Source organism: Apiospora marii (assembly GCF_038362585.1).
Source record: "Apiospora marii strain CBS 49790 chromosome Unknown utg000012l_segment0_segment0, whole genome shotgun sequence".
In the NCBI taxonomy this organism is placed as follows: domain Eukaryota; kingdom Fungi; phylum Ascomycota; class Sordariomycetes; order Amphisphaeriales; family Apiosporaceae; genus Apiospora; species Apiospora marii.
The window spans coordinates 1-20,332 of record NW_027117383.1 but is presented as its reverse complement, the minus strand read 5'-3'; the positions used below and the strand labels follow the sequence as shown (position 1 = coordinate 20,332).

Here is a 20,332-nt window from a genome sequence, read left to right as displayed (position 1 = left end):
GACAAAATTCTTTGCAAGTATATCGACCAATCTACGTAGTCCAGTTACTCGCCAACCTGGTATGGACGTCTTCCAGATTCTTTGATGGTCCAGTGACCTTTAACTGCCGCCAGAGCGATTATTCATACGACTCTCGCCATCCGCAATCCAACCTTCTTGTTTCTCCTGCACAATCACTCATACTGAGTGGTTCGTACCGTATTCTACTCAGAACCATCAATATCGGTGCCTGCTTCAGTTAGCATGTTCTTTCATAGCCAGCTGAAGTTCGTAGCAGCAACCTGGCGATTGGCGAACTAAGTTAGCCTGTCCCAATGCAGTAATCAGCTACCCCACTGTCAAGGAGGGGCTACGGGGAACAAGCAGGGGACTGCCCGCAAAAATTCAGCCGTGCTTATGTCAATCTTCGTGCATGGTGCCCGAGAGGAAGCACCCATATTTGCTGGATGATTTGGGTTTTGCATATAAATAAATCGTTGCATTCTCCTAGGGAGGAACAAATCACTGCATTTCAAGCATGACCTGAGACTAGGAAGCTAGAGCAGCTTGTATCATAGCATCTGATGAATCTTAATCTGAATCTGAATCTGCTCTTTCTCACGGAGATTCAGGCGGTCAAGGGACCTTTCCCAACCCTCCAATATGCTCAAAGTTACTCGTCTACGTACGACTTAGACGGGCGTGGTGAGATAACGCCCTTGCTCGTGGACTCCAGCCGTAATGGCCGCCTGCTGGGCCGCAAGCAGCGCCGATTCGATCGAGGCCCAGTATCTTCGGACCAGAGCGGTTCGCTTCTCCCTGGGGACCGGGGCGGACTGCACCTGGAACTCGGTCCCGAGCCGTGTCATCATGGTGTCTCGCAGGAAGCCGGCCAGCTTTACCGGTCTTTGCTCCACCAGCAGCCGCATCTGCCACTCCAGCAGATCCAGGAACGCCCGCTTGTAGTCGGCCCAAACGACCGGGCTCTTGCCGTCTGCCCCGTCCGCAAACTCCAGGACCAACGCCCTATGGCCGTTGTTAGGCAAAACTCCGTGGGCCAGGACCAGGTTCGGTCCGCAAACGAGCTTCTCGGCTTCACCCAGCATCGCCTTGATCTGGTCTGCGTTGGCGCCGACGCACGACTCAAAGCTGACCCGTTCGACCTGGGGGATCCAGATCATGCCGAACTGAGGACAGATGTGGGCGTCGTGGACGAGCCCGCCGACTTGGCCGCTTTTATACATCAACATGCGGTCTCGGCTGCGCAGCTGGTAGTCGGAGATGTTGTCGAAATCGCCACGAGCCAACATGTACTGCTTTTTCTCGTCGAGGGCTTGGTTGTAGCACCACTCAAGTAGATCTCGGCTGAAAGGCGAGCCGAACTTTTTCGTGGCGCCGACATAAAGCAGCGGCTTGGCTGGGGCCTGGTAGTGCCTGTCTAATGTTGCTAGTGTAAGTAGACTGAGAGAAAATCCGAAGAAGGGATAGAGTAGAGTAGAGGCACTCACGGAGGAAAAACCACACGGCCTTGTGTACCTCGTCGAGGTACCAGTCGACATTAACGGTCCAGGCAGTGCCGCCATCCTCCCACAACCACTGCCGGACCTTCTTGCTACATATATCGACGTAATCGTCGAAGCCCCGGTCGTCAACGCCGGGGAACTCGGCCTTGAGATCTTGGCTGAGCAGGAAACGTCGGTGCTGCTGAGCCCGGGTAAGTCCGGTTTGGATGGACACAGTATCGTTGGGCGCGGCCATTCTTCCTAGTTTATGCCGATGCGGAGAGTGACGGAAAGTAGTGAAAACAGGCGACGAGCGACACAACGTTGGAAAAGAATGTGCTGCTGTGGTGGCGGTACTTGGCGGGGTTCCTTGCTTTTGACCGAAGAAGCCAAAGGAATTCCAACGTGTTGTTTGCGCAACAAATGCTTTTCGTGGCTCGCGAGCCTGCAATTGCGAATTTGACAACAGGCTTTGGTGTCGATAAGATTCAATGCCTACAGGCACACCTGAGGGCTGGAAGCTGTGCTTGCAGGCTTTTAGGTACGTATCAGCTTACCCAGGTAAGTAGATTGCTACCTTAAGTGTTGAATCAAACACCCATGCACACTACGTCGCCTACCAAATCATACGTTCAATCTATTTCCTTAGCAAACAACAATTCTAACAATGACGCACAGTTTGAGCTGCGTTGTCTCGTAGATATCTTGACCGCGGGTTGCCCAGCCGAATGGACGCCGTCCAATAATGCAATCATGCATGGCGGTATCTGAATGATTTGGCAGCTCCCCCTGGTGTAAGTGGTTTCCACTGTTTTGGCCGCTTTCGCCCGACTTACTCTGCCCGCGCCGCGTATGCAACGCCTATTTTGACGACCTATCGGGTGGGGAGTCCGACGTCGCCCCAAATGCAATTTACGGGCAACAATGGACGTCGTCCAAAAGCAGGCCGGCCATCGAATGAGAAGACGGCACCGCTAGAGTACCGCAACGATGGAAATCCCAATGGAATTCTTCCAAGTCAGCAGACAATTTCATGAGCCACAAGCATGCCAATAGTAATACGTAAAGTGTAATCATCGGACAAGGTAGTCGTCACATTCACCGTGGTCACAATCCCAATGGCATCAGTCAAACATGTCAAGAGCAACCGTGTTTATTACCAACAAAACCAAAACCAAGCTCCGTCATCTGGGGGACCCCAATGCGCTTGCCCATTTAGTCGTTCTAGTCCACCTCTTCTTTCTTAATTGGCAACATGGCCTGGCCGCTATTATAGCCGTTCTCATTACGCCACTTGTCCATGTCGGCGTCCAGGCTCTCTACCGTCGGAGGTTGCCGGTTACTGCGGTCAGCGGTACGAGGTTCACCGTCAGCGCCAGCCGCGCCAGCGACAGGGGCGTACGTGACCCGCGAGACAGGGTATTCTCCTTCGACAGTGGCAGTGCGGGCGGCGGCATTGGCCCTCTTTTTCTGAATCCTCTTGCCGGCGCGGCGGTTCTTCTTCTTGCCCTCAGTGCCGGCGCCGTCGTCGCGGTCAACACCATAGCCGCTGTTGTTGTTGTTGTTGTTGCTGATGTGGTTGATGTTACGGCTATGAAACCCGCTGTCACCGGCGCCAAACAAAAACGGGCGATTGCCGTTGTCGTTGTTGCTGCTGCGGGCGCGGGCGGCAGCATTGGCGTTGTCGGCGAGCTGCCGAAGTCTGTCCTCGCTCGCCTGCTGGGCGGCCTCGAGACGGCGCTGTTCCTCTGCTGCCGCTTCCCTGTCGAGCCGCGGCTGAACAGGCGCCGTCGGCCACTCGAATTTGGGTCGCTGGGCGGGCGGCTGCGAGGAGGATCCGTCGCTCTGCTTCTCCTCGCGAGGGCGTTTGTTGTTCTTGTTCTTCTTGCCCTTCTTGCGCTTGTAGGCGCTGCCGCTCTCCTCCGTGATTTCGTCCAGTGCCCTGTCCAAATTGGACAAGGGCTTGGGCTGGACCTGCTCGGGAGGAACAGCGCCGGGAGAGGTGTCGTTGAGCTCGGCCATTTTGAAGATGGTCGGGCGTGTCGGCGAAGTTGGTGATGATAATTTTTATTGAAAGTTGGGGGACCGAAAGAACTTTTCAATAAAAGATATATTGTTTGTTCACGGACAACGAAAGGAAAGTATGAACCGCAGGCGGACGAGATTGCGCGCGCGCACACGGTCAATTGCAGTGGGGCACCACTTACAAGATTGAAGCTGGCAGTCACTGGGAACAACAACCAGTTTGATTTCCGACCGCGCGCATGTACCTACAGACATCTACAGATGCCCCATTCAGATTACGTAGCACAACCACCTGGCCCTGCGCGATGAGTCATCGGTAAGTGGTGGCCGGTTCGCTGACACTCAGCCGCCATGATTGAACCAGATCCGCGCAAAACCTGTACTTGATTGTCGACCAACTTCGAAAGTGAATAGCACAAAGACCATACATCCCCCTAAGCTGGTACATGGGCTTCTGGGTCTTGATGCCAGTCTTGGCTATCCCGGACCGTTTGGAAACTTGTGCACCAGCTGATCCAAATCCGACCACCGACTACGATACCAACCCGGCGCCCTGGTCATGCTCTACTGGCTTCAGGACCACTTAATATTTCTACAACGAGACCATCTAGCTGCTCGAAGGCCTGCGAGAAGTTGTAGTGGCTATAGACATGACGGCGCTGGCACTCACGTTTGAGCAGATATGAACCAGTTTAGTATGAGGAAGTCGTCCAGCTGACCATATTCATAGGATTCGTTATTTCGAAAACATGCAAGGGATCATACTTCTATCATAGTGTAATATAGCTAAAACACGTTTCATGGTACTTGGAGGTCGTCCAATTCGACCACGTCGAGGCTCACCACAATTGCGGCGTCAATATGTTGGGGGGAAATCCGTCATCAAGCAGAGGCTGAAGCAAAGATAGCCAGGCACAATTACCAAGCAAGCATCAAGCATTAAGCAGAACACAACCAAAGACAGACGCAGTCATCAAGCATCAAGTATCATTCCATTTCATCCAGCTACCCCATCCAGCTACCCATCTACCGACGCCGGCCGTACTTCGCCGTCTTGGTGATTAACGAGGCGGCCTTGTTGAAGCGCAACATACCGTTCGCGCCAGGCTTGCCCTCGTAGCAGTCGTTGTCGGACTCGCGGAGCCCCGGCGGAACAGGCAAGTGAGGGTCGCATGGGACCCTCTTTACCTTTCGCAGGGGGTCCGGCAGGGCCTCGACAGGAGCGTACGAGCCCACCGTCACTGCCAGGTCCACGTGTGCGCCGGGCGCCACGGGCCGCAGACGGTTGGGCAGCTGCGCCAGGTTGCTCATGTTGAGCGACTGCTCCGGGTAGTCCGTGAAGGGCGGAGGAACGAACATCAGGCGACCGATGTCCGGGAGCTCAGGCGGAGGCGGAGGCGGAGCCAGGAGGGCAGGGGCAGGGCGGCGAGGCAGGGGCAGGACTGTGTTGTCGTTGTCGTCGTCGTCGTTCATGACAACCCCGTCGTCACCGTCGTCCGGAACTTGCTGCTGCTGCTCCTGGTTCTGTCGCTTGCGGTTCAAGAACTGCAGCAACTCCTTCTTCTCGGCGAACGACAGGCGCCCCACAGCCGTCTCGAGCGCGGCGTCGATCGCCTTACTGGCAGGGGCGTCGGGGTCGACAGGTGGAGCGACGTTACGGGCGGGTAAACTGTGTCCCTCGGAAGCTCCGTCACCGGCATCTTGTCGCCAGTGTCGAAGTCCCTTGGGAGACGGCTTTGCCTCGTCCCTGTCCTCGACACCGTTGTCCTGGATGCTGCGGGCGGGCGAGCGGCGTCCCTCGGAAGCTCCGTCACCGGCATCCTGTAGCCAGTGTCGAAGTCCCTTGGGAGACAGCTCTGCCTCGTCCTCGGCATCGTCATCCTGGGTGTGCGGACCGAGCTGCGACTCCTCGGCGATCTCTTGGGGAACGGCGGAGGGAACCTCGATCTCGGGGTCGTCGGATTCCAAAAGCACCTCCTCCAAAGGCTCGTCGCCGTAGTCCAGCATTTCCTCGTCCTCTATGCTGTACATGTCGCGCTTGGCAACTTTGCCCAGGTTGCCCAGTGGGCTGGTGGCGGGGCGCTTGTTGCTTGACATCGTGGCCTAGTGATGTCGGGGTTTTTGTTTTGTTTTGTCGAAAATCGTAAAAGCAGAAAATTGATTGTGAGAGATATGTGCGACAGGAACACGTTAGCATGCGACGGCGAGATGGGGTTGGGTGAGGCGCAACGCAATTGCGCACGCGCGGAATCAAGCACTCACCTTTTGCGATTTCAACGAGACCAAAGAAGAGAGGAAGAAGTTTCCCAAAACGAGGGCCGCGAAAAATTACCTAAGTACCGCGCAGCGCATTCGCGGGTGGGGCCCCAGGCTTGCCACTATTCAGGCCAGGCTACGGGGCGGGCTCAGGCTGCGGGTGCTACAGGTGCAGGCTTCACCGGTAGGTAACCTCAGCTACAGGTGCAGACTGTCCTCACGGGGCTCCACCTGCAATTGACGCTGGACCCCTATGGTTTCAGTCGCTTTGCTTGGGGGCTGGTTGCAGAGCTTTATATGAATTGTCCGTGTGGGAATTGAATACAATCTTGATGAATTATCCGCCCTGTTACATCAGACGTATTTGTACGCATTCTACGCACCTGGACCTATCAGCTACAAGATCATTCCGCATCACTACCAATTTGTTATCTCAGATAGCTCTCGAGGGTTCTGGGAGAAGTTCACATGAAGCACAGCGTCGCCAGACAAATCCTCACATCACTCGATCATCGGAAACTGACAGTGTTACATCGAATTCGTGAATCGGTTTTGAGGAGCGATCCCAAACATCAAAGTACATAGCAATAGACAGTGCCGTAATCACAAATCGCATTGTTCCATCCTTGAGTTGGGCCAATGAATTACACGATACCATGTCGTAGCTAGAGCTGTGTAGGATGTAGAACATGGAATGAAGGCAAGGTTGTGAGCCATGACTGCCCTGAATCGCAGACGGCCCGCTGGGGAAAGCCCCCAAAACAAGCAGCCCCGGCCTCTTCAGTGGGATCAGCAACCACGGTGGTCTCAGTGGATGCCAGCGCCTAGATCAGCGAATACGGCACGGGACTGAAACGGCGGCATTGTCAGCTTCCAATCGATCATAGCACAATTGGACGTCTATAACTATGTGGTTCGACGACCAGAGGCAGATGACAGTGGCTGGCGGCATATGACTACAAGTTCACAATCATCGTCAAATGCCGAGTAATAACCATCACTGACACCACAGTCAGGCTTTGTAAAGACACACGTACAGGGGAAGCCATTTTCATTACCATGAAACAAAATAACAACAAGATAAACTGAAGCAGCAAGAAACTCCAGGGGCCCCAATTGGGTTGCCCACCCTCGCCTTTTTCACGATGCAGAAAACACGCAACAACAAACAACAAAAGGAGGCGGCCGAGCGCGAGGACAAAGGCCTTCAACGATCAAGGTCGCCGTCAAAGTCGAAGTCCCTCAGCACGAGGTGGCCCTTGCCTTCCCGGGCCGCCGCCTCCCGGAACTTCTGCTGGACATCCATATCGGCGTCCAGGTCCTCCTTGGTGACCTTGTCCTTCGGCTTCGACTGGCGCGCGTAGGCGAAGGGGTTAAACTTGCCCGCGCAGCTGCCAGTGTTGTTGTTGTTGTTGTTGTTGGGCTTGTTGACAGTGGCGATGGCGTCTGCCTTGAGCCGGGCCTCGTCCACAGCCGCTCCAGCCTTCTTGTTGGCCAGGGAAGCAGGGCGGGCCCCGCGCTCGCGGCGACGACAGTCTGAGCCATTGTTGTCGTTGCCATTGCCGTCGTCGTCGGACCACTCGTCGAAGGCGTCCAGCTCGTAGTTGCTGTAGTTGACGGCCTTCTGGTACCGGCGAACGGCAGCCACGTCCGTCAACTTGCGGAGCTTGAAGTCGTAGAAGACGTTGTCGTTGCGAGGGTCCTCACGCTCCTTGGCCATGTATGTTTCGTAGACGGCCAGGACGTTGTCCGCTCCTCTGATCACGGTGGGCAAGCCATTCCTCATTGACTCGGCCTTGGCGAGGATGTCGTCGCCCGTGTAGCTCACTGGCTCGGGCGGAGTGGTGGGGACGGGCGGCGGGCGGGGGGCGACGCCGAATCGGGGGCGGCGGGCGACAGGCAGAGCGTTGGTGCTCTGGGAGTCGACCCGGCGCCGCTTCCAACGAAAAACGGGGCCTTCCTCGTCGTCGTTGTCGTCGTCCCTGGGCTCAGGCTTGCGATCCCAGCGATAAGCCAAGCGCTTGGCCTTTGGATGGCCCGCCGCAGCCACGGTATCGTCCAGAGCCGTGGCAATTGTGCTTGGCTCGGCCGAACCGGGCTGGCCAGCGGGCGCATCCTGCATGGGGGTGTCGTCGGCCATTGTTGGTAATGATGACGGCGATGATGGTGGCGAACTTAATGATCGAAGTTTAATTAAGAAAATGAGAAGTTCTAGAAAGAATCTTTTCGATCAACAATCGGATGGTAGTTCGCGGACGAAGAAGGAAGGGAAAGGTCAAATCGTGGACGGCGAGACTTTGCCCAGTACATTCTTAAGGTGGGCTCCACTTTAAGCATTCACACGAGGCGTTCACGTTTGGACGACGTCCAAAGGCAGTTTGGGGTTTACGGGCGCTTCAACAGGGTTACGTTTCTGCTGGCAAATCCATATTATATTGCTATATACAGGCGTTCAGCGCCTATTCTACCGTACTAATATCTCCTGGCTGGGGGTTTCTGGTGGCAGACCGTGGGGGTTGTAATATCCAGTTGAACTTGTGCTTCAGAGGTGAGCTCCAACTTGAGCTTCAACTGGAGCTTCAATTGAGAGCTTCCGTTTGTGGATTGATAAGGTGGTCGAGCTAGGCAGAATGGAGGGGTAATGCGTAGGTAGGTATGGACCTTGTTTTTGGTCAGCATGGCAAGTGAGCATTGAGGGAAGCATCTCATCATGTATTAGTTCTGGAATACCATGCCTCGTACTTGATGTTTTGCCATTTGCAGAAGCCTACGAGGCAGACCAAGGAGTTTTAATCGCATCTGTAGGTGTTTGACATGGTGACTTGATCAGTTTCTCCAAGCAGATACAGTGCCATCGCAACCCGTGACCATGGTCGCCTACGGCGATGCCAGTGCATGTATGGGCCTTGGCTTGTGCAGCATCTCATCGTGTCATTATGCCTCTGTCTTACGAGCAGTGACAATTGCATCTGTGTACATTCGTCCTCCAGGTTGACTTGTGCTTGACATTGATTTTCTCGGCGGCAGATCCATCGGAGCCCGTGACCATGTTCGCCTACGAGGATGCCAGTGTGTTTGGGCCTTGGCTTTTGAAGCATTTCATGTGAAGCATTGAAGCATATCATCATATGGTTCTGTTTCCATTTGCATACGTAGACATTGCATCCGGTTGACTTTGGGTTTTTCCAAAGTAGATCCGTCGGAACCCGTGACCATGGTCGCCTACGGGGGATGCGGTGCGATTCAGGATTGGTTTCCGCAGCAGGTATGGGCCTTGTTTTCCATCGGCATCTCGTGAAGCATCTCATGAAGTTCATTTTTCCCAGCCAAATCCATGGGAACCCGTGACTACGATCGCCTACGAAGGATGCGGTGAGCTCCAAGGAGATTTCAAATACAGCATCAAGTGAAGCATTTCCCGATTCGCCTGCCTGTCACAACGCTTTGAACTGAATCCTACATGTAAGCTGGAGCTGCCAATGGCCCAGCCAATGGCCCTACCAATGGCTCTGCCAATGGCCAACGGAGCTACCCCGCCATACAAACGTGAAACATTGCCTCCGACGCCCTGCAGGTCTGCCAACAGGGACATTGCATTGGTTGAAAGCCCCATCGTAGTCCAGTGCATGTCTCTAACGGTCAGGTGATGCAGTGCCAGGCCCGTCAACTGACCAAGTACAGTATCTACACATGAAGCAGCCCATGGGCATCTGCGGTAAGTAGCTATGATTGTGGGAAGCAAATGTCAACACATTGTAGGTGTAGCTGTGCCCGCAGGTAGCTTAAGTACATACATGTCCATACATACAGATGCGATTGAAAGGCCTTGGGCTGCCTCGGTTCGTAGGCTGCTGCATGGGAATCTAGAACTACATGATGAGATGCTTCGCTTGCAATGCTTGAAGCCAATGTCCATACACAAACAGTGGCAAGTCTGCCCGCATAGAGAGCTGCACTGGATCTGCTTAAGAGAGATTGATCAAGTCAACCATGCCAGATATCAGGTAGATACCTAGCTGTAGCTTGCCCCGTGGCCCGCCTTCCCATAGCTATGCCTGCTGTAGCCCGCTGCCTGTAGTTGTAGCCCGCCTGTAGCCCGCTGTAGCCCGATTGCCTGAGCTGTCGCCCGCCTGAGTTCTGACCCGCCCCGCCAAAAAGGGAATCTCGCACGCGGGAACCTTTGCACTTTTTCCTTTCCTTTCCTTCCTTGCGCGCAACGGAAACCAGAAACCAACAACAGTCGAAGCGATCACAACCACCACCAATTCCTGCCCCCTTTCCACTGTGATTGCTCCTTTTCCGTTGCCTGCTCCTCCTGACCATTTTCCCTCCACGACAACACCTCGGGAAAATGGCCAACCCCAACCCGTGCCTCTCGGTCTGGCGTGAGCCCAACGCGGCGCAGCGAGACCGACGCGCCAAGCTGCGCCGGGACATCGAGAACGTCTTTTCGGGCGTCGACGACGAGCTTTTCGAGCATCTCATCCACATGTGCTCCGCTTTCGTCCGCGACGTGCACTGGGCTGACGGCTCGGCTTGGGCCCTCAATGTGGACTACTACATTGATGAGGTCCACCGGGCCGTCTGGAAGCTTGTCCGTAAGTATCCCTCCCTCCCCCTTCCTCATCGACTGCCCTCGCTAACCGACCGACGCAGACGACACCGACAAGATGAAAATGGGCCCGTCCACCTTCGCCTCCCCGCCACCCAAGCCCAAGATGTTCGGCGAGCCCTACAGCCACGAGCTGCTGGCCTGGTGCTACGACAAGGCCCTCGACACCAAGAAGGCCTACATGCCCAACCGGGGGCTCTTCCAGATCCTCTCCAGCAACCCGCCGCCCGCCCGCGCGGCCGAGCGCCTCGCCATGCACCAACGCGTGGATGCCGGCCCGCACGACGCGCAGGTTTGCACGGGCCGCGGCATGATCTGGACCCCCCAGATAGGCTCCGTCACCTTCGAGGCGTGCGTCGGCGCCGACGCCTACCAGATCAACAAGGTCCTGGCCGCGGCCCAGAAGCGCCTCTGCGGCGGCGACAGCCTCGTGTTGTTGTACGGCAAGCTCGTCGAAAACGGGCACATGGCCCTGCTGCTCGAGCTCGCCCCCGGCGCCGTCATCGACAAGGCCGGCGACGAAGAGTACAAGCGCGCCTACGTCGACCTGCTCGCCTGGCAGATGCGCCTGCTGCGTGGCCAGCCCGTCAAGCTGCTCGACGGCCTCCAGGACCTCGCCGACAAGCGCCTCGAGCAGGGCCCCGCCGCCCCTCGCACCTTTGGCTCGCCCGCCGAGCGCACCAAGCTGGTCCGCCACTACTGGCACGAGGACAGCGAGGCGCTGCTCCGGGCGCAGTACAAGGCCGTGCGCGCCCAGGTCCCCCGCAAGGCCCAGGACTGCGCCGACCACCCCAAGGCGCTCATCGAATTTGTCGAGGGCGACACCGTCCTCACCGCCCTGCCACCGAACGAGCGCCAGCTCCTCATTAAGGAGGCTCTCGATAAACTTGAGGAGCTGTAACTTAACGACATGAACCCGGAATCAATAAAGTCAATATTACTTGTGTTTGGCTGCAACTGTTTGTACGTGTGTATGTGAATGCCCGATTCGCGATGGACTGGATGTGACACCGTACCGGTTTCTGTGACTTATCTAACTGATTCGACTTACTCGACTTACTCGACTTACTTGCGTGTCTGCCTGCCCGACTGACTACTTGCTTCTCGGTCGGCTGGATGTGCTTTTATCCCCGGATGACCGTGGATGTGGAAACCTACCTGTATGGGTGACTTAGTCGACCTGCTTTCTTGATTAACTTTCTTGGATTGATATACTTGAACTCTGGCTCGGGCGGTTGCTTAATCTCCCACTTATTGTGTAAACATGAAGCTACGGTACTATAGTCAGCGACTTCGAAACCGCCAATCTTTATCCATTCTGCCAGGAACCGACTTTCGTTGCTTAATTATTCCTTCCTGTTCTAGTGTTTATTCCACGTTATCCCACGTTATCCCAATGTCTTATATGGACTGGAGTCACCGCTTATTCGAGACGCTGTTTACTATTATTCCCTCTTGAAACATCCTGGTCATTCCAAGAAGAGTACGAGAGTCGACAAGTTACAGAAACGGCGCGACTGAGGGGTATATCCGCATGCCAGGGGATTGGAGAGCATGCTTTCATCGGGTCCATATGAAAGAAGCTGTTATGACACTGTCTTCATATACCGTACCTAGCCAATGCTAAGAAAGCCACTCATATACTACTTCTCCAGCGACCTTCTCACGTTTGGCCTCGTGGCTTCCTAGCTCCTTCTTCCTCACTTTAAGGATCGATGCTCTGTCTTTGCCAACATGAATACACCAATGCACAACTTGATGTTGCATCCAAATTACTATGTGTCCAAGTCCCTGATGTTCTCGTCTGTATTCTACACTCGTCCATCTGCCCTCTGCACTCTTATCTGTCATCTACAACCATATTCCGCCATGTCCACGCACACACACAGACACTCATACACATGTCGCAGGAATCCGACTTAACATAGTGCCTTTGATTGTGCAAAATGTGGAATAACGAGAATTCAGGCAATGTTTACCTACTAGACTTGGAAATGCCGGCCGACGTTGGAATGCCGCGCCGCTCCGCCCGGAGTTTCGCGCCGCTGGCGTCTCACGACGTCAAAATTGAGTTTGCACGCGCGCACACGGTTACGCTTTGGCAGGGATCAGCATGTGCAAGCGCCTGTCGCACGGATCTGCATTCAAGGGCCGGCCCACAGCCAATCGCCGGCGGCTGCACGGACCAGGAACGACGTCAGCCGGGACGCCGGAACCGATAGCAAGATACCACAGTGTCACATGAATTCTGGAGCATGAGTTGACAGTACAAGGTCACAGAATTCAGGCATAGAGAAATGCTTGCGGTGAGCAGACTGCAGATGATCGAAACATGTGCATAGTGGGCCGCTTGGAGTCAAGTACTTTATTTCAGTAAGCAACACGTGCAATTGAGCCCAAGTAATGCAGACACGAACTCTAATCGCAGTGTGTAGAGACGGCCTCGATACGCAATTTATATGACTGAAGATTGAGCCGCAAGTAGGCGATGCCGTTCATTTGAATGATTTACCAGGCCGACTTGGGCTGAACGACAAAGCCTTATTGCAATGAGTGGCTTCGGGAGCTCTTAGTGGGGAGCGTGCGTGGATGGCTGGGATCAAGTGGCCTGAGAGTTGGCGAGTCTGGCGGGACTCGGGTATTTACTGACGGACCGTGAGTCCAGATACTGCTCGACTTGACTTACTTGACTTCCACATTGGGTAAAGCTCCATCGCAGACCTACTTGATTAATCGAGCTCTCCGGCTTCTCCAGCCAAGATGGACATTCGCAGACCAGGCATATTACTAAAGACACGTCTGCAGGGAGTTCGGAGCCGGGTACATCTACAGACTACTTACAGTATTTCCAAAAGCCAGGCCCGTACAGCGACGTGGTCAAGGAAAATGATATCGTCGTCAATTAGGCGCCAAGTTCCAATGCCCCAGCCATATACATTTGAACATGTAGATGGCCATGGAAGTTGTATCCCACCTGTAGCTGTGCCCGCCTGTAACTGCCCGTAGCCCGTCCGTAGCTGTGCCCGCTGTAGCCCGCTGGTCTGTAGCTGTAGCCCGCCTGTAGCCCGCCTGTAGCTGCTTGTAGCTGTAGCCCGGTGTTGCCCACCACGTTGCCTGAGCTCTGTCCCGCCTCGCCAAAAAGGAATTCTCGCAGGTGCGATCCTTTGGAACCTTTCCTTTCCTTTCTTTCCTCGCGCGCAACGAAAAGAGCACCACCACCACCAACAACAGCGGCAGCCATCACAACCACCACCATCAATCCCCCCTCTTTTCACCGTTACCACTGCTCCTTTTCTTTTCTTTTTCGTTGCCTGCTTTTGCCCATTTTCCCCAATTCCGACACCTGGGAAAATGGCGCCCCCCGAGCCCAAGGGGACCCTGTTTGAGGTCCAGACTGGGCTCACCCAGTTCCAGCAGCTCCAGCGAGAGGCGTTGCGGGACAAGGTCCGTCAGCTGTGGGCAGACGTGACGGATGCCGATTTCGAGGCATATATCGAAGTCGGCTTCCAACACGTCTGCCGCGTTCTGTGGGACGATGAGAGCTCGCTGTGGTCCGTCCGGGCCGACTGGTTTGTGGAGGAGGTCCACGAACGTGTTTTGGCCTCTCTCCGTAAGTGTTCCCCGTCGCCGTTTCCCGTCTCATGCTAACCACCACCACAGGGAACCTCGCCGGCGGAACCGTCGAGCCGCGCGCAAAGCGGCCCAACAAGTTCGGCCCTCCCTTCAGCAAGGAGGTGCTCCAGTGGTGCTACGGCAAGGCCCTGGACAGCCGGGCGCTCTACCTGATGTCCCCCGCCACCTTCGAGCCCCTCACCGTGTCGGGCCGCACGACGGACGACCTCGGCAAAGTCGACTTTGGGGCGCTGCGGCACAAGGACCGCAAAGTCATCTTCAAGTCGGTCGAGGGACTGGCCCACGACGGCCAGGTCTACGGCTACTATGGCACGATCTGGATCCCGAACCGCGGCCCGGGGCGATTCACGAATTCCGTCGGCTCCGACGACAAGGAGGTTGATTTGGCCCTGGACCAGGCCGCGAAGTTCGTCTGTGGCGACAAGTTCATCTTGCTGCTCGGCCAGCTCACCAACGGGCACAAGGCCTTGATGCTCGAGCTCAAGCCGGGCACCGACATCCAGAATGCGACCGTCCGCACCCAGTACCAGCGCGGATTTATCGACCTGCTGGCGTGGCAGATGGAGCTGCTGCGCGGCCGCCCGGCCAAGATCGCCGAGTTTGTGCAGGGCCGGCAGGAGAAGCGCCGCAAGGAAGGCGGCCCCAACAGCTTCGGCTCGCCCGACGAGCGCAAGGCGCTGGTGCGCCAGTACTGGACCGAGGGCCAAGAGGGCAACGAGGTTCTGTTGCTGGCTCAGCAGGCGGCCATGCGCTCCGTGGCCCGGGACCACGCCAAGACGGTGCTGCACAACGTGGAGAAGCGCACCCCGGCCAAGGAGGGCCTGGCTCTGTTCGACTACGTCGCGGGCGACCACATGTGGCGCATGCTGCCCCTGAGCCAGCGTCAGGCCCACATCAAGCTCGAGGCCGAGCACAACGTCCGGCAATTCGTCGTGGGCGTCATGCTCGACGCGGGCGAACGCGATGACATGACGTCTGTCGGCCCGATCCTGCTGGCGCTGGCGGGCGCGTCCGACTCGTCGACCCGCGGGTACTTCGACGCGGAGAGCAAGTACGCCACCTTCGCCGAGATCCTCAGCGGGCGCGATCGCTACAAGCTGATCGCCGGCTTCATCGAGAGCGGCACCTTTTCGGACGCCACGAAGGGTGCGCTGAAGAAGATCGAGAAGGAGCTGGGCCTCCTAGACGTCGAGGACTAGCCGGCTTGTGCGTTTTGTGTTTTGCTTTCTTTAATTTGACGATAGGCAGGGGGACTGCCCGGGGGACTGCCTCTAATGAATAAACCTGATTCTACGTATCTGTGTCTGTGAATGCCTGTAATTCTATTGATTGCCTGCTCGACTGCTTGAGTGTGTCCATGTCTGTGACTGATAGCTTGCTGTCCCGATTGATCTGCAGTGGACGTGACAACTTGCGTACTCTTCCTCAAACTGCGATTCTCCTTGCTCCCGAGCCTGGGGCCATTTGGACGAGGTCCATTTCTCAGTGCCATCTGTACATACGTGTCTGCGTTACATTTGCCTGTATATGCCGCAATCTTGTTGCTTTTTGACAGAAACTGCGATCCTCAACTCCGTGGGCCACAGTCATCCTTGTTCCTGAGTTTGGGGTTTTGGGTCCTATCTGTACATGAGTGCCTGCGCTACATACATCTGCCTCTATCCGCCGCAACTTTGCTGCTTCTTGGCTGAAACTGCGTACTTCTACTCTTTGGACCATCCTTATCCTTGCTCCTGAGTTTGGTGTCGATCGGGCGAGGTTTGGTTTTGGATGTTTCCGTCTACAGGCCGTCTACTTACTGGTGCTGAGCCTGCGCATATGCCCGGCGTTGCTGGAGCTGGACATTGGCGGGCATTCATGGGCACTCCGAGTCACTGCTCAGCTCAATTGATGCATTATCTGATGCTACAAGTCGATAGGTTTGATTTTCTGCAGGTTCCTACATCGCGACGGTCGCTTCAATTGTGCAGTGTCCGCATGTGTAGCTTAGCGCTCCGTAGCCCAGTGCAGTGCCCTGTAGCCCAGTGCCTTGTAGCCCACTGCCTGTAGCCCACTGCCCTGTAGGCCACTGACTGTGTCTGCCCTGGACGTCCACCACCAAGGATAGCGCTGCATTGTAGCTACATGTCTGAAACTGGGGTACGATGCTCATTGGGGGTCCCTGTATCTACTCCGTCAATTTGGGCTCAATCGGCTCACGTTGAGATGTGTCGCGATACTTACGCCTTTGCCCCTGGATGCTGTCCAGCGCCGACAACACTCGTGATCGTGTCCGGTGAAGCTGAAACTGAGGGACGTGCATGTATCAGGTGAGTCCTCGATGCTCCGCTGGTTGTAGGAGTATCCGTTCACATTTGCGGATGCTGGTCTACATACGTCCTGCCCCTGGGTGCGTGTCTTTAACCACCACGACTCCGGATCACGTCCGATGAAGCTGAAACTTGGGTTTGCGCATCTTGAAGGTGTCAAGGACGGCCTGCGCTAGTCGGGAGTCAATTGGGCGAGATTTGGGAAAGTCGGTATATATACGCCGGGACTGCACTTCCCGGGATCGGCAGCGACGGCTCCGGATCTCGACCTATGAGGCTGAAACTGGGGCTACCAGATTTTCAAGCCACCTGCTTCATCGTATCAAAGTTTGGGGAGGATCGGGGGTGGTTTTATTTTTCATGTATATTTATGTATCTGTTGTCGGGATGGCCTCGGGGTGGCCTCGGAGGTAGCTGGGACGGAGATACTTAGTGAGCAAGGCTAGTGGGGGTGTGGAAGCGACGCGAGTGGTGCAGATGTTGCTGTCCGGCTCGCTTTCGGCTTGCTTTGGCGGTTCCCGGGTCCTGGGCGCTGGTACTTCTCGGCGGACCTTCCCCAGATCAGGCCCGAGAGAGCTCATGTTACCGGGGCAGCGTCTAGAGGCAAGCCGGAGTGACATACTGCAGTTTGGGGCGAGTAGGGCGTGGTTCGGCGGTGTCAATTTACATCCACAGGCACTGCCGAGGGACGACGTTCAAGGTAGCGGGCGCAAATCAAGCTCAATCGGGCTCGTATTGGGGCAGAACCATCGACTGAACCACTTCAACGACCTACAGGAGTTTGGGGCGAGTAGGGCGTGGTTTGAATGTGTCAATCTACATAGGCAGACACCACCGGGAAACTACATTCGACGTAGCCAGTGCAAATCAGGCCCTACGGAGCTCGTATTACGGGACGATTGTCGGAGTAGTATCAAAAATGACCTACGCTAGTATGCAGCGGGTAGGGCGTGGTTCGGCAGCGTCAGCTTACTTAGACGGGCTTGGTCGTGGGACTCCTTTCAAGCTAGCGGGCGCAAATCAAGTCACAAAGAGCTCATATTGGGAACCCGGCATCGTGGGATGAACCTTACGGACCTACGGCAGTTTGGAGGGGATCAGCCGAGGTTTTTTTCGTGGTGATATACGGCCTGCGTACTGTCGGGACGTCACATGCAGGGTTGTCATAGCAGAAGTGGAGCTGAAGAATGTTCATTGGGTCTATTGAGAGGACTAACAAGGTCTTGATACAGCACTGGGTCGACAGGAGACGTGACGAGCGGCATTGGTTGGGGATTGGCTGGTTGGGTCTAGGGTTTGGCCGGGGGTTTTGGGAGGCTGGACCCCCAACTCAGGTATATGTCTTGGTTTTGGGTGTTCAAGTTGGTGAGAGGGGGTCTTGTGCTTGGCCTGCCAAACTTGGTGCAACAGGGGGTCTCGAGGCATCTTGCTTCTGCCTGCTTCAAGAGGTTTGTGAGTTTGGGAGTGAGATCGGCTGACTTGGGTCGACGCTTTCCTCTCAGGGGCGGAGCTCAGGATGGCGCCGGCGATCCTCTGCATGGGTTGAACTTGCATGTAGCCTGGCCCGCAGAGCTTCTGCTTGTTCGGACGGGGCCGTTCAGCATTGGCAGCCTCTTGGATCCAAGGTTTGCCGGAGCTCTGCCTTTGCTCGTCAGAGATGGGCATCCAGGTACCCCTAGCTCGGCCATCTTGGCTCGCAGAGCTTCCGACTGGCCGGGGTGTTCAATCAGGTACGTGAGAACGTCGAGCTCGGTCAGCTGGGCCCGCAGAGCTCTGCGTGGGTTGCTCGGATCAAGGCATGCTGCTTGAACAAGGTTTGCCGGGATCTCGGTCGTCAGTGGCCTAGGAGAACCTCGAGTTCGGCTTACTTGACCCGCAGGGCTTCCGCTTGGGTTGAAGGTTTGCCGCAGGGGTAAGGAGCCGAAGCTTCTACTCGGATGTGTTGCGCTGAAATGCGGGAGTGTTCCTGGAGCCTCGGAGCTTCCGCTTGGGTCGAAGGTCTACCGCTGGGGAAAGGACAGGCTCGGTCAGCTTGGTCAACAGAGCTTCTTCTCGGCTCTGTGAGGAAGGAGGTCATGAGGTTGCCTATTGACGTCGAGGTCTGCTTGGGTCGAAGGTTTACCAAGATTTGTCCTTGCAATTGCCGAGCCCTCGAGCTTCTGCTTGGTGAATGCTTGCTGGGATGAGGACCTTGAGCTCCTGCTTGGGTCGAAGATCTACGAGCCAGCCTTCTCGAGCTCGGGAGTCTGAGCCTGGAGAGCCTCGTCGGGATGGGGCTTTGAGCTTGGGCACTTCGTTGTGGAAGGATTACGGGAATTGCGAGGATACAGCTGGCGCAACCGCGAGGAGACCTCCAGGACTGCAGACTCCAGCCGCAAAGATGGCTCGGAAGAAGCACTGTAGGTCACTTGTACGAGTTCATGGGACATCATTCCAGTGGGATAATCAAGAGGTTGAGTAGTCTACTGAAATGCTATGTACAGATGTCCCAGAACGTCGTCACAGGAACGACTCAGCTGGGTATTATGCCCTGGAGCAATTCCAAACAGCTCGGGCGATCGATGGAGAAAGTAATAAAGGTCTCGATAGGAACGTCTCAGATAGGGTGGGTGTTTGTTTGCCTTGGAGTAGGAAAGGTCTCGACTGGAATGGCTCAGCTGAGGTGAGAGTTTACCATGACCCGGAGCAATTCCAAACAGCTCGGGAGATCGTTGCGATGGAGCAAGAGATGTCGCGATAGAAATGGCTCAGCTGGGATGGGTGTTATGACCCGGAGCAATTTCAAACAGTTCGGAGGGGTTATTCTGGAAGGCTGGAGAAGGAAGTGCCTTACTCCAGTGGGGTAATCAAGAAGATCATGTCTACTGTTCTCTTCGCGGAACCATCGCCTCAGCTCGGATGGGTGTTTACCTTGACTTGGAGCAATTCCGATTGCAGCAAGAAAGGTCTCGACAGGAATGGCTCAGCTGGGGTGGGAGTCTGCCATGACCCGGAGCAATTCCAAATAGCTCGGGAGACCGTCACGATTGTTGTAGCTTCCGGAGGAGTTGGCGGAAAAGAAGTATCTGTCATGGGAGAGGAGTTGGTGGGATACGGGCTTCGGATGGTGGTATTGCTCTAAGACCGTTTGTTAGCAATTGGCAACGAGGATGGGCTTGCTGGAAAGGGCTTCATACCTTCTGACAGGAGGATTCAGATGCTGGACCGAGGGCAAGACTGCGTCGAGGAAACTGTTGGGGTGCTGTATGGCTGGAACTGGTGGCAGAGCAAGGCTTTCTGCAGGAATTGACTAAGGCGGCAGAAAGGACTGGAAAGTGTCCATCGGAATGCAAGGCTGCAAGTCCCAATGGCAGCACCTACAGCTAACCCCACCAGTATGTCGCTGAAGGACATGTCAGCTCCTGCATTCGGTGCCTTTGCCGATTTGAGGGAGCTCCAAGGCAGCAACATCCCAAGTCGTACTTGATCGAACTGCACATTCCACCTTGATCTACGCCGAGCCACGCCGTCACCAGAAGATCACCTTCCTGCCTATCGCAAAGAGCAGGACCTGTTGTCTCGAGAGAAGGCCATCGCTTCCCATGCACAATACTCCAAGACCGTCAAGAGCATTCCAGCGCCAGAAGGATCGCACCACGAGAGAAGGTAAGGCCATTCTCTTCGACGTCCTGTACCGTACTGACTTCTCCAATCGCCAGGAACCAGCCTGCTCCCGAAGACCGACTGCACTACGAGTTCCTCCTCCTCTTGACGCCGAAACATCGAGCAACGATTGACACGTTGAACCAAAGTATGAGAGAGGATATCGTTGGGTCCAGCAACTCTTCTTGCATCCTCTTCCTTCCTTGATCACCGTCGGTCGCATCTCGAAACTACGTTAAACAACGATTGACACGTTGGGCCATGCCTGTTCTCCTGAAGCACTACCGAATGCTGGATACGGTTAGGGTTAGGGTTAGGGTTAGGGTTAGGGTTAGGGTTAGGGTTAGGGTTAGGGTTAGGGTTAGGGTTAGGGT

General features: G+C 55.5%; 7 protein-coding genes across 7 annotated transcripts; 2 read left to right on the top strand and 5 right to left on the bottom strand.

Annotated features, from left to right (window-relative positions):
* Window positions 1-671: 671 nt before the first annotated feature.
* On the bottom strand, window positions 672-1,737 carry PG985_014791 (uncharacterized protein; the record flags this gene model as incomplete). Its single annotated transcript, XM_066834557.1, has 2 exons — window positions 672-1,417; window positions 1,488-1,737. 2 exons carry the CDS (start codon window positions 1,735-1,737, stop codon window positions 672-674), a joined length of 996 nt encoding a protein of 331 aa, XP_066677167.1.
* Window positions 1,738-2,705: 968 nt separating this feature from the next.
* PG985_014790 (uncharacterized protein) lies at window positions 2,706-3,503 on the bottom strand (the record flags this gene model as incomplete). The annotated part of the gene is made up of 1 exon (XM_066834556.1): window positions 2,706-3,503. The coding sequence occupies one exon, from the start codon at window positions 3,501-3,503 to the stop codon at window positions 2,706-2,708; it is 798 nt and encodes a 265-aa protein (XP_066677166.1).
* A 1,029-nt stretch (window positions 3,504-4,532) lies between these two features.
* On the bottom strand, window positions 4,533-5,603 carry PG985_014789 (uncharacterized protein; the record flags this gene model as incomplete). The annotated part of the gene is made up of 1 exon (XM_066834555.1): window positions 4,533-5,603. One exon carries the CDS (start codon window positions 5,601-5,603, stop codon window positions 4,533-4,535), a length of 1,071 nt encoding a protein of 356 aa, XP_066677165.1.
* Window positions 5,604-6,969: 1,366 nt separating this feature from the next.
* PG985_014788 (uncharacterized protein) lies at window positions 6,970-7,902 on the bottom strand (the record flags this gene model as incomplete). Its single annotated transcript, XM_066834554.1, has 1 exon — window positions 6,970-7,902. The coding sequence occupies one exon, from the start codon at window positions 7,900-7,902 to the stop codon at window positions 6,970-6,972; it is 933 nt and encodes a 310-aa protein (XP_066677164.1).
* A 2,109-nt stretch (window positions 7,903-10,011) lies between these two features.
* On the bottom strand, window positions 10,012-12,141 carry PG985_014787 (uncharacterized protein; the record flags this gene model as incomplete). Its single annotated transcript, XM_066834553.1, has 3 exons — window positions 10,012-10,346; window positions 10,411-11,269; window positions 12,019-12,141. 3 exons carry the CDS (start codon window positions 12,139-12,141, stop codon window positions 10,012-10,014), a joined length of 1,317 nt encoding a protein of 438 aa, XP_066677163.1.
* A 1,584-nt stretch (window positions 12,142-13,725) lies between these two features.
* Window positions 13,726-15,206, top strand: PG985_014786 (uncharacterized protein; the record flags this gene model as incomplete). Its single annotated transcript, XM_066834552.1, has 2 exons — window positions 13,726-13,966; window positions 14,035-15,206. 2 exons carry the CDS (start codon window positions 13,726-13,728, stop codon window positions 15,204-15,206), a joined length of 1,413 nt encoding a protein of 470 aa, XP_066677162.1.
* Window positions 15,207-19,662: 4,456 nt separating this feature from the next.
* On the top strand, window positions 19,663-20,105 carry PG985_014785 (uncharacterized protein; the record flags this gene model as incomplete). Its single annotated transcript, XM_066834551.1, has 3 exons — window positions 19,663-19,774; window positions 19,832-19,961; window positions 20,015-20,105. Coding segments are annotated over 3 exons (333 nt in total), but the record flags the coding sequence as incomplete, so codon positions are not given.
* Window positions 20,106-20,332: the final 227 nt, after the last annotated feature.